General features: G+C 37.2%; 1 protein-coding gene across 1 annotated transcript in view; it reads right to left on the bottom strand.

Moving 5' to 3' along the window:
• Positions 1-5,198: 5,198 nt before the first annotated feature.
• Positions 5,199-13,762, bottom strand: part of LOC129243579 (uncharacterized) — a 112,395-nt gene continuing 103,831 nt past the window's right edge. Inside the window, exons 8-10 of the mRNA XM_054880699.1 lie at positions 13,491-13,616; positions 5,321-5,467; positions 5,199-5,255 (exon numbers count right to left, since the gene is read on the bottom strand). Of these exons, the coding sequence (XP_054736674.1) occupies positions 5,199-5,255; positions 5,321-5,467; positions 13,491-13,616 (330 nt within the window). The remainder of the gene's footprint in view (positions 5,256-5,320; positions 5,468-13,490; positions 13,617-13,762) is intronic.

Below are 13,762 nucleotides of genomic sequence, written 5' to 3'. Positions count from 1 at the left end.
CTCGTCGGTCTACGTATAAATGTGGGTAAAACTAAATCCATGCCATAAAGTTTTGCCCCTTTGATCCACTTCAACTTGCATTTACTCATTCATGTAGTTCCACTAGAACAGCTGATTTGAATTCTTCAATTTGTACTATATCTGAATACTTAATTTTTGTGCAGGGGATTTGACATTCTACTTGTTACATCTAAAAATTCCATTAGTATCAATTATTATTTTTGCTGGGATGTCTGTTCGATATGCTTGAAAGGGGCAAATTATTGCTCTTTATAGTTTTAGGCGTATTTCTGTGGAAGTCGATTGTAAAAATTACCCATAGATAGAAAGTTATGGTAGAAAATGTAACTGGCCGACGAGAGTTTGATGCGCACAGGTAGCTGTCGTTCGTTTAAGGCACTTGAAAGTTTAAACTCGTTTTTCTCTATACTACTTTTTCCGGCACGGTCTGCATGATAACTCATACGGTTTTTAATATTTTTTGATGCGATTTTTTTTTAAATGTTAAAAAGTATTTTCTCTATAGATTGGATTTTTCATATTTTTATTAAAACATTTTATAAACGCAATTAAAGTATGACATTGATGACGTAAATGCATATTTTTTTTAAATGCCGTAAATTGCAAGCTTTTTTGAAATTCAAAAACCCGGCTCGACAGACTTTAACTACGCCTTTATTTTACAAGAATTTTCTTTTTTCTTACTTTACTTACTTACAGATCCATCAACATTTCCAGGGGAAATGATGCAGATCGTGGAGCATTTCTTTCATTATACTGTGGGTGATTTTTCATGTACTAATTTTTGTAAAGAAAATTAAAATAAGATTTTTTATAAAGGTAAGTTCCAATAAACAATGAATAAATTTTTTTATATTTGTTTCTGTTGTTATCGCTTCTAAAACCAGTTTTTCTTTTAGCGCATTTTTGGCGCCACTGGACTTAAGTAACCCCTTATATTATGCACCTTTTATGTTTTTCTCGTCTTTCACAAATATCTTTAAATTCTATCAGCAAATTATGAGAACTCATATTGACGGCCTTAAGTATGACTTTGTCATAATTAGATATGAAAAATAAATAAACCTTAAATTTTCTCGGTTAATTACACAAAATATTATCGTTACAAAAATATACTGACATTACGCAGCATTTGTGTGAAACAATGGTTGGTACCTCTGCGAAGCAATGCAAACCTATTTTTATTGCTAAAAAACTGCGAATATTTGGACCGAAATCTGTCCAATTTCCGTTCACACCGTTGCCAATTCAATTTAAAAGAAGTAGCTTAGAGGAGATTTGAATAGTGCAGAGGGTGCATTTCTCAAATAAAATGTTACTTTCAGAAAGTGCTTTGCATCCATCTACTTTCTGAAATTCTCCAGTGCTGAGGCGCATTCTGAAAGCACTTTCCTTCTTACCTTATCAATTTCTGAAGTATGTAACACACCTTATAACCAGAGAATGCTTATACCAGCTTATACTACGTCACGGCAAGCTTTTCGAAAACTAAAAGCTTTCGGTAAAATACACAATATATTTGCCTAGCATTTGTAGCTTTCTAAGTTAAAAGCTCTCTCCTTCAGTAAATAATGAATACGAAAGCTCAAATTCGGAATAAAGCACATACACAAATAAGCACTTCTATCACAATTATGCCCCAGTATATGCTCTGCTAGACTATCTTGTTATATGCAGTCCTAGTCTGGTGGAACTCACTAGAGAGGACGTCATTGGTGAAGAAGCTGGAGAGCGTTCAGTAGGCACTTATTGAAATCAGTGGAGGGCTTCGAACGATTCCTACTCTGGCGCTCAACGCAAAGTTAAATGGGGTACCCGTAGACATCGCAGGCAGAATTGCCGCTGCACGTACCGCAATCAGACTGAGGCGTTCGTTCTATAGGCTCAACCTCACTTATGGGCACACAAGCATCCTTAGAAACTTCGAGTTCGTCCCCCTACTAACGGATCAATGTATAAACTCGCTTAGTCCAACCGGAGCTTTCACCACTCATGTTCCATCAAGTGAAGAGTGGACGGGGGGCTACAGTTGGGGACAGGGCCTGGTAAACTTGTTCACGGATGGATCGAAGTTGGAAGGAAAGGTTGGCGGAGTAGTTTTTTGCAAGGAGCTACCCATCAGATTCAAATTCAGGTTACCGGTCCACTGCAGTGTGTTCCAGGCAGAGGTAGCCGAAATCAAGAAGGCAGCTGATTGGCTGCTCACATGCCCACTAACAGTCAAGAATGTAAATATTTACTCCGACAGACGAGCGGCAATGAGGACCCTCTGCTCAGGGGCGGTGCATTCGAAACTGATCAGGGAATTCCATGCCTCACTTATTTGACATAAGCCTCATCTGGGTTCCTGGTCGCAGTGAAATTGCGGGAAATTGTGAGGCGGATGAGCGGACCAGACAATGGATATTTGTGGTGATTTATCTGCGAAGGGAGAGCATTGGAATTCCCCTGACTACCTGCGCTCTGCTCCTGGAAAGATGAGCTTCACACCAACTCAGCGAGCGTTGGGCAAGTACACTAAGTTGTAATGTCGCGAAATCCCTCTGGCCACATCGGGGGCGCTCGGGAGAGCTTCTGAGGCTGAAAAAATATCAGCTATCGAATTTTGTGGGTTTTCTCACAGTAAAATATAGCTCATCCTTTAACAAGAACAACATCCATCTAAGTTCCAAACTTTGTACGAAACCTAAAACAAATTGACAAAGTTTCATCAAAATTTCCAACCTTTTAGTCAGAGTTTTGAAAATAAAATGTGGGTACGCAGTTATATAGCCAATTAACGAATTATAGCCTCGAAACTCTCGATGGTTTTTGATAGTTGTTCCCCCTAAAAGTGTTGCATGCTTTCTTCGTATACCAAAAAAGTGCAAATCCGTCAAGGAAGGAAACTATAAGAAATCAACAGGATTTTCGAGAAAACTCACACTTGCACTTTATTGGAGTAAAATTTAGAAAGCTATAAGCTGGGAAGCACAAATTTTTCTAGAAAATCTAATTAAAAGCTGTGCAATTGTATTGAGAATTTTGTGAAATTTTTCTACTTTTTGTATAGAATCGAAATTTCAGTTACATAGTTTTTGTTAAAAGTTAAATTACGTTTTTTTTTGGTTCAAAAACATCAAAATTTATTACGAAAGTAAAGTAATAGAGTAAAATGCCAGTAAACGTATGCTCTGAAGAAGATGGGGTCTTCAACCTAAGCATACATTATGGCTGTATGAGGCGGTTATATGACCTATTTTATCGTATGGTTCGGTTGTTTGGTGGAAAGCTCTAGGAAGAGAGTACAATACCAAATTACTCGGTAGAATACAAAGATTAGCCTGTGTAATAACGGTCGGAGCAATCAGATCACATCCTAGAGAGGCTCTCAATGCACAGACATACGTTATTCCAACCAAGCGAGCCGCTGGATTGGGGTGTTGCAGCTGATACATACCTATATATTCTCATAAACTTACAATTGAAAATGTTGAGCGTCTCCCTAATGGTTGCAGTGTCTTTCAGGCGGAAGTACTGGCAATTAGGGAAGCACTGGGTTCGGCTACAAAAGCCTCTAAAGTGGTGGAACAAAGTAGGAATAGCCTTTCCACGTTGAGTGAAAACCATAAAGTTACCTTAATCCGGGTCCCGGGACATCGGCGCATTGAAGGTAACCAAAAAGCGGATGAACTGGCAAAAGTGGAATCTGCCATGAATAACGTTCTTGAGGTATCGATATCACACCATTAGGTGCAGTCATGTCTTCCCAAACTATCCAAGAATGTGTCCTCAAAATTTCAGAAACAAATTCAAAATATTTTCGCAGTTCGGTTTTTTATTTTTACGATTTTTCCTAATTGACGGGAAAGATAGGGAAAAAGTTAAACATCCTACCGAAACGAAATAACATTGATTGTATTCGGAATTTAATTCTCTTCTAGTTTAACCTAAAAAACCTGAAGAAAGTTATGACTAACTCACTTTTTAAAAAATCTAAAGTGAATTTGTTTTTCCAAAAAAATGAATTTTTTTTTTAATTTGCGAAAAATTGTTGAATTTCTCACTTTTTGTTTAATTTTCTTAGTTTAACTAGAAGCTATACTATTCTAAAATAAAAATTTTTTTGGGTTTTTGGTTTCGGATGAAAATTGCGACCTGCATCATTCCCGCCGCATGACACATGCACACTCGAGGCGCCTCGGCAAAATGATTGTACCAGGCATAATATGACATATATTTTAATGAAAAAATTTGAGAAGACTGCTGAAATATATAGCAATAACACCTCAACGTTTCGTTTCAATCGAATATTTCTTTCCTTCCCAAAAAAATTCACGAAAAAATCGATTTTTTGAAGCCTCTAAAGCAGGATCCCCCCTTAAGGCTCAGAGTGTCTCAAGCAACTGTCTGGCTTAGACGTCAACAACCTAATAAGGTTCCTAAACCGCAGGGACTGGATACAGTCATGCTGTATATAACCGTTAAACAAGTTGATAAGGAGGATGTGGGAACAAAATGGTGCGGAGGCGCTAGTTGGATTCTGGAAGAATCACCACTTTAACCAACCGACCAATCATGCGTATGTTTCAGTTAGAACCGATAAACTTTTCTACTGCTTTTTGCATGTCAGAGAGGGAGAATTTTGTAATTAAATAAATTTTAATAAAATCTGAATTATTTTTTTAATATTTGGAAATTTTTTCTTATTCCGACATTCTGGTATTTACTTGAAAAATTTAGTTAATTACTCTGGCATCTACGGCGATAGGTACTACTTCTTTCATTTAGAATGTAGAGACGTAGTAACTCAGCAGTCCACAAGTTTTGTTAATAACATAAAAATTTAAATACTGAATTAAATATTTCTTAGGTGTAAACTTTTTAGATTCAAAATGACTTTGTGCTCGTAAAAAGTGAATTATTTAGTAGCACATAAAAGTGAATGCATGCAAGTTTATTATACTTATATATATTCTTTTAATGTTTCTTTTCTTTCAAAAATGCGTTGCACTCGTTTCGTTTGTCTTAGCCAGAGGGGCAGTTAAGTGTAAAATATAAAATATTTGTATTGTTGTGACATACACACAGATTTGTATGGCAGAAAACTTTGACCTGTTGGGTTAATCATATTCACATTTTAGTTTTCCTTCCGCAGAAAAATTTGACTTGTTTGATCAATCATATCCACACAATATTTACCTTTCCGCACGTAGTTTGCAGTATACGCCTGCAATCTTCCCTTCATATGACGCCTTTAAATTTATATGCAATATTTCTTCAGCTTCTCATTTAAATATCTGAGTATGCGCTCACTTACCTGTGCTTTAATGGCAGAAAAATGTAACTGCTTGGCGCGCAAATCAAACTTCTTCAAAGACAAATCCTCCTGCATCTCGTTGACCTTGTTGAACAGTTGTCCCTCGATGCCACGCTGCTGCGTGCGATTCAAACCATCCACCGTGTCCTTGGGAGATTAGACAAGTGTTTAGTATAAAAGAGTATGATATTTAATATAAAATTATGTAATAATAAAAAAAGGTTTCACTATTCACAGTTTCAAAATTTTTATTCACACACACCGTGTGACGGAATATTCGAAATGGCACATCAACATTTTGACCAATTTTTACTATTTTTATTTATTTATTTTTTTTTTTTTTTTTGTTTTCGTGAACGCTTATTAATTTCACTGTGCGACAGTGAAAATATACTTTTATAGAGACCTAGTACAACTTGTAGGTATAGTAAAACTAAGAAACATGGTATAGGAGAAATTTCCAATACACCCCCAAAATCTCATTTTATGGCCATAAAACCGTTTTTCAGTAGGTTGATGTGAACAATCACTCCTAACTTCGCCAATTTCCCTCCGATTTCGAATTTGTTTTTTTAGTTCGAAAGAACAAAAACAAGCCTGTTTGACAGTGTGTTGACAATTTTTCCGAAATGACAACTGACGAGACTGTAGACGGAAGTATTCGGAATTTTTTTATTTTTTCTCCATTTTTTCAACTTTGACATCATTTTTGCGATATTATCCGATATTGAGGATGTTTTTTAGTACACTACTGCTATAGTAAATTTAATTCTGCGTCGAATGAGCTATATTTGACTGTAATTGAATTAAAATTAATAGAGTTGTGTGAGTTTTAAGATTTTATTTTTTTTTACTAATTTGGTATGTAGGCATCGAAGCATGAAAATGATAACAAGTGCCATTGTAAACACATAATATTTATTGGAGTATTGTGCAGTGCAGCATTGTACGGTGCGGTACGGTGCAGTACACAACGGAGCTGGTTCCAAACTTAAAAATGCATTGGAAACGGCCCTTTGAAGTTTAGTATGGTACGGTACATTTGTCATTCTCTTCATCAGTTTTGAATACTTCTCTGTAAGAAATTCGATCATCATCATTCATCTTAAGTCGTCATCAACTAAATTCCATTGTTTAAATCGAGAAGCGAACGTTTCAGATTGTCTTCCCGATAGAAGTAAATCACGAGAAAGATCCTGAAAATCTGAATTTGATACAATGTGTCGTTCTGAAGACTTAGAACCAGACGGAAAGTACTCTTCATCATCAGGTTTATTGTTATCAGTTTGATCATCATCAGCAATGAGTTGAACTTCCTTCAGTTCCTGCAGTTAAGTCAATCATATCGTCCAAGACTACGGGGTTCTTAACAGTTGCAACATCAGCATACTTTATGTGCTTTCGAGCTTTATAATGATGACCGTTTACGTCCGTTTTATAAAAATAACATCATCTGGTTTATGATAAGGATGATGATGCCACATCATTGGAGAATATTGAGAAATTCGACTTTTCTAGCAACCTTTTGATTTATATCTCTTGAATTTCAATGAAACAAAAAATAAAGCTTTGACGTTTTAATAAGGTTAAATTATAATACAATAACAAACTTCTTTTGTTAATCAATGTACAGTGTGAACTTTGGTACACTTGGGAGCTTTTCCATATTTCTATTGAAAAAAAGTGTGCTATAATATGTCAGATATTTTCGTAAGTTCTTACCAGTTCTGTTATATGCAGTACAGTGTACTCTTATGTATACATATATACTCCAATAAATATTACGTATCTGCAATAACGCATCAAAACACGTCCTTATTCCCATTTAGCGTAAGTTATACCTACATACCAAATTAGGAAAAAAAAAATAAAATCTTAAAACTCACACAACTCTATTAATTTTAATTCAATTACAGTCAAATATAGCTCATTCGACGCAGAATTAAATTTACTATAGCAGTAGTGTACTAAAAAACATCCTCAATATCGGATAATATCGCAAAAATGATGTCAAAGTTGAAAAAATGGAGAAAAAATAAAAAAATTCCGAATACTTCCGTCTACAGTCTCGTCAGTTGTCATTTCAGAAAAATTGTCAACACACTGTCAAAAAGGTTTGTTTTTGTTCTTTCGAACTAAAAAAACAAATTCGAAATCGGATGGAAATTGGCGAAGTTAGGAGTGATTGTTCACATCAACCTACTGAAAAACGGTTTTATGGCCATAAAATGAGATTTTGGGGGTGTATTGGAAATTTCTCCTATATCATGTTTCTTAGTTTTACTATACCTACAAGTTGTGCTAGGTCTCCATAAAAGTATATTTAATTTTTTTTTTTTTTGTCACACCGTGTTTTGCATCTCTTTGTCTGACAAAGACCATATAAATACAATTTTAAAAACGTATGCAAAACTCAAGCAACTACTAGAAACTACAAACTGCAAACTTTCCATCCCACTTCCAGGGATTTTTATTAATTAGAATAACTAAAAAGATTTTTGGTATGCAGTTTTATAGCTAACTAAATTTAAATCCAATAAAATTCGAGTTTGCAGTTGCAACAAATAGTGTTGATTGATAGAGTACGTGAAAGCATACCAACAGCAGGAGATAGATTTGAATTTGGGCATTTGACTAAATTTATTAGTATTATTATTATTTTATTTTATTTTTTTTTTTCATAATTAATTGAATAAAACCTAATTAATCTAACGGTACAATTTAGTGATTTTCCTAGTCGGAACTTAGTGCGGAGACGCAATCGTGATAAATGATTTTATTTTGAAGAATTAATAAAAGTCACTCATAAAGTTGAAATTATTATTATTACTATTAGAAGGCCATTACGCACTGCGACCAGAGCTGATCTTTTGTGAAAGGCCTATTTTTGTAACCCTAGAGTTTTAGGCTTTTTAAAAATTTTAGCACAATTTTGGGTTTGTTGTTCCAAAGATTGCATGGAGATACTGCGATACCACCAAGGTGATGAAGTCTCTGTCTGCCCAACGCAGGACATTCACAAAGCACATATTCTGAGATTTCTATGTCCATTTCGCAAAAGCGGCAGACATTGGTCTCAGATAGACCAATATTATTTAGATGATACCTCAGGCTGCAGTGACCTGTAAGGTATCCGGTTAAAAGACGCAGATCTACTCTGCTTAGTGAGAGAAGTTTGTCAGATATTCCTTTGTTGGGACTTAGGAATAGTTTGGCTTGACGCTGACCGGCACAGTTTAGCTAGTGTGCGGCAAATTTTCTTCCTTCCCATTTCCTAAGGAATTCATTAATGTGGCCTTATGTGAATCCACAGAAAGGCTCAGCAGCAGTAAGTTGCATATTTGCTTCTTGTTTTGCAAGGTCATCAACCATTTCATTTCCCTCATGTCCTTCATGTCCCGGAATCCAGCCTAGTGTTACTGTGTTGAGGTTTTCTAACGTGTTGAGAAGGTTTAGACAATCATTTACCAATTCAGAGGTGATAGTTGTTGATGGAAGGGCTTTTAGAGCCGCTTGGCTATCTGAAAGTATGTAGATGTGAGTACCTCTCATTTTCCTGCTAAGGCATTCTCTCACACATATTTTAATGGCATGTATTTCTACCTGGAATATTGTTGGGTAGAGTCCCATCGGAATCGATTTTTTGAATTTAGGTCCATTTATTCCTGCCCCTGTTCTACCATTTTCCAATTTGGACCCATCAGTAAGCCATAGCTGAGAGCCAGGTTTGAAAGTGAAAGAATTAGTTCTCCAGTCTGTGCGTTCATTAATTATAACTTGGAAGTTCCTGAAGAGTATTGGTTTGGGTGATAGTATATCATCCCTATGAAGAATGGGGAATGTAGAAAGTCTTCTAAGATCTTTAAATGTCCTTTCATATCCCCACTTTTAAGTTTAGATATACCTTTTCATCTTAAGGCACTCGAGCCAGCTTCCCTTTCAATCAAGATTGGAAGCGGTGGTATGTTCAGGAGCACACCCAATGTTGAGATAAAAACAACGAATTCGGATGAAAGAATTATCAAAATTTGATCACTATTTTTAAGGAGTTTAACTGTTTCTATTTGAAAACATAAAAATAATATTACTTCTTTTTTTCAAGATTTACCTATAACTTATCAGTTAGAGTGGTTACAACTTCACAGTCAACTTTGGGCGAGAAGTGAACATTAAAGTTGTTAACACCCTGAACTATTCCAATACTATTTTCCCTTGCAGGTCAATTATTTTCAGAAGCGACCTTGTCCTACATTTACATAAGCTTCTATTGGTGCAGAAATTGAGCATTGAACTGGAGACAAAGCTCACCACTGATGCTTTCCATTTCAATTCAACCGGGCTATTCGGGTCATGTTCTTCGATTACGATGTAACTCAAATATGTTGCTCTCTGGTCAAAATAATGAGACACGTATTCTTTTGTTCACCCGAAAAAAATTTTTTTCAAGAGTTATCGGCAATTTTGTTTTTCGGCTCAAACTCGATTTTTTTTAATTATATAAGAAAATTTTTTTTTTAAATGCCCATAACTTAGTCAAAAATGAACCGATTTTAATAATTCTGGGTTCAAAATGATCGTCATTACTTACAGGAGCGACTTAATGTAGAAAAAATTGCAAAAAAGTAGTTGAAAATTTTTTATTTAGCAAAAAAGAAAAAAAATTGAGATTTTTGCGAAATTCAATATTTCAAAAAGTGTATTTTTTTTTTTATAACTTTTTCCAAATCAAGAAGACACCTCAAACTTCAATTGAGCTGAATGCCCAGTAGCTAAAATGAGTTGTTTTTGAGTAATGAATTTTTGAGTAAAACACCTGTTTCGCACTTTTTGTTTTTTGCAAAATAAAAAATTTTCAAATACTTTTTTGCAACTGTTTCTACATCAAATCGCTCGTGTAAGTAATGACGATCATTTTGAACCCAGAATTATTAAAATCGGTTCATTTTTGACTAAGTTATGGGCATTTAAAAAAAAAATTTTCTTATATAATTAAAAAAAATCGAGTTTGAGCCGAAAAACAAAATTGCCGATAACTCTTGAAAAAAATTTTTTTCGGGTGAACAAAAGAATACGTGTCTCATTATTTTGACCAGAGAGCAACATATTTGAGTTACATCGTAATCGAAGAACATGACCCGAATAGCCCGGTTGAATTGAAATGGAAAGCATCCACTGCCTTCATGATTATGTGCATGAGATAAATTTCATAATTAGAATAAGATCACTAATGACGAGTCTCTTGAGACCCATTACATGCAGAAAAAGCCACTTGGTTGCGTAACTCGTATGACGATTGGTCAGGGACTTTGTCTACCTAAGATCCAGCATTAGGTCCAACAACAACGTCAGCTCAGAGATGCAGCGAAGAATAATTTTCCCCAATAGATGGTACTTAGAGCTGGGCAGGCAATTTAAAAGCAGAGCCCTCTCCCTCTCGGTTGATGTTATTGTAACAGTAACTCTACCCTAACAGTGTAGTGTAAATCGCCGGTCGCTTTTGTCTAGCTCATCTAAAGGTAGGCCCAGGGAACTTGCTGTTTCGACAGCAGATGTCTTCATGGGCGGGACCTGCGGTAACACCCTAACAGGAACTGCTTGCTGAGCAGTTTATTATGCTCCTTTACATGGAGCATATGGGCCTAGTCGTGTCGATGTTGAAGGGGAGACATCAAGAGACATCCTGTCGCCGTCCTAATGGCAGTATTTTGACAAGTCTGTAACTTCGTCCACTGCAAATCACTGGCTCCAGCTGACCAGACAGGCGCAGCATAGTTTAAAGCCAGTCTATTGCCTTAAATGTCGATAGCAACATTTCTTTGTCTTTGCTCCAAGAGCTGCCGGCAAGCGATTTGAGGGCCTTGTTGTGATTTCGGAATTTAGTGGCAATGGTTGTATGCGCTGAGAAGAAGAGCAAACTATCGAAGGTAACTCCCAAGATTTTGGAGTTGTTAACAGTCGGAATTGGTGTGTCATCGACTTTTACCTTGGGTTGCAGTTTAATCTCCTTTGTCCAGGTGGTGAAGAGGGTCGCCGTGGACTTGGTGAGGGAAAGTTGTAAGTTCTTCGCAGTGAAAAAGCTAGAAAGGCAGGCGAGGTAGTCGTTTATCTTGGCTCACAGGCCCTCAATGTCATTGCCCGACGCCATTATCGTACAGTCGTCGGCGTAGGAGACTAAGGAGACTCCCTCAGGTGGCTGGGGGATTTTCGAGAGATAAAAGTTAAAAAGCTTGCTTTATTTTCCTCTGTTTAGAGATTTGGTCTCGAAATATCACTGACGAATGACGACCACTCAGATAGTTCGCGGTCCACCTCTTCAGCCCTTGCGGGAGTGTTGACGGTAGAATATCATCTAGTAGCGTGGCGTGGTTGACTGTGTCGAAAGCCGTTTTGAGGTCCAACGCTACTAGCACAGTCCTCTCGCAGGGACGGTTTTGGTTGAAGGTACTCTTTTCGAAATGCACTGAGGAGCTCGTAAAAACGACGTCCTCATCTATGTACGGTCCAAGTTGTTCAAAGTCGACGACGACCTGACCGCCCTGGCTTCAACACGGAATGCAAAGCTGATGGGCACAGCATTTTAGTAGCGACCAAGACCGACCATCGGTTGTAGTTGCCATGTAAGTAAGTAAGCAAGTTTTCCAGAACTGAAAATGAAATCTACATTACACTCACTAGGGAGTGCTAGAGGCTAATGATTTCCAACTTTTTGATTAGTATTTAGAATCAGTTTCTTTCAAGCAAAACAAACCTTCAGAAATGAGATTTTGAAAAGAATACTTTAATGGAATGAACTTTTGCTAGCCGAAGCGTGTCAAGAACTGTGTCTATCAAACTTCTATATATCCTCAAACGTCTCAAGAACTGCGTATATGAACTGGCTGTATAATTTAACTCTTTTGTAGTATTTTCGTGCCACCTACGTTATTGATTTATGTATGATGATAAATCCCCTACGACCAATAACTGGCTAGAATCACTGGGTAGGAAAAATTCTATAGCTCTCACCACCGTTACGCCAGAAGGTGATTATGCCGACTGATTGGTCTTCGTAAGATGTAGTTGAGGTGATTATGTGTGACAAGATTGCAAACTCCAAATTCCAAATCAACGTTTTGTAAGAACTAACGTACACTCAATAAAATATATGGATGAGATCACATCAAATATGGTATAAGATAAGCTGTTGTGATGTGATTATGCGACGTGATTTAGCGTTAATTTTCAGCCAACTTCCAAGGCAAAAAGCTCTCTTATTTGCACCACTGAATTTATCAAAAGTAGCTAATTTTCATGTTTCACGTTGCACAAATTTAAAATAAAAATTCTATGTCTTTAAAAAAATCATTCTATATGTGTGTATGTGCGTAAAGTTATTGACATGTGTGAATATGTACAGGGTTTGATTGAAAAGTAATGAGTCTTTCCGCGCGGAGCGTCTGCCAAGCGATTAACCGAATCGGCTGGTGGGGGAAAATTATTGTTGGACTTTCCCCTTCCACTAGAAATCGGTCCCAGTTCGCCAGCAACAGCGGTGCAGTCAACATCGCTCCGCGCGTGAAAGCTGTTTTAAAAGTGTGTTAGGATTTTGCAGTGGCGAAAATGCAGCGATCGTTGGAGCAACGTTACTCGATCAAATTTTGCGTAAAGCTAAACAGTTTGTACCTCCAGGAAGCACTGTAAACGCGGTATTTTACAAAGAAGTGCTCCTTCGGCTGAAAAACCGCGTTGCCCGGATTCGGCCCGACCTCGTCAACAATTGGACCCTTCATCACGACAATGCGCCGGTGCACACCGCCTTCCTCTGCACCTCTGCATTGGCCAAGATGGGGGTTTCGGTGCTTCCCCACCCTTCGTACAGCCCAGACCTGCCCCTCCGGACTTCTTCTTGTTCCCGCGCCTGAAAAGAAAGCTGAAGGGAGGCGTTTCAACTCCATCGAGGTGATCCAAAAAACTGTGACAGCCGAATTGAACGCGATTCCGGCGGATGAGTTTAAAAAATGTTTCCTGCAGTGGAAGGACCGCTACCAGCGGTGTATTGACGCTCAAGGGTCCTATTTTGAAGAATATTAGTTGTATAAGCCAAAAGTTTTAATAAAGCTGCTTCAAAAAAATAAGGCTCATTACTTTTCAATCAAACTCTGTATGATAAAATATGCAAATACATAAATACCTGTAATAAACGAATTTGCATTTCCAAATCATTCGCCTCCCGCTTTAATGATTCCAGTGCGGGCCGCAGTGCTAGTGTTGAATGGCGATCGAAGACCAGCTCGTTGCGCATCATTGCAACCATTTCCTATGCAAAGAATTTAAAATAAGTTACATTGCGTTAAATGGTGAAATATAATATAAAATATGAATGACATAATGGCTAGGAGATGTGGCAAGGTACTCAACCTGCGTTAAAGTCAATTCTTAACACGCATCAGTGCCTTGTGTCAA

The sequence above is a fragment of the Anastrepha obliqua genome, chromosome 4 (assembly GCF_027943255.1).
Source record: "Anastrepha obliqua isolate idAnaObli1 chromosome 4, idAnaObli1_1.0, whole genome shotgun sequence".
Taxonomy (NCBI): Eukaryota; Metazoa; Arthropoda; class Insecta; order Diptera; family Tephritidae; genus Anastrepha; species Anastrepha obliqua.
This window is presented reverse-complemented; position numbering and strand designations above follow the sequence as displayed.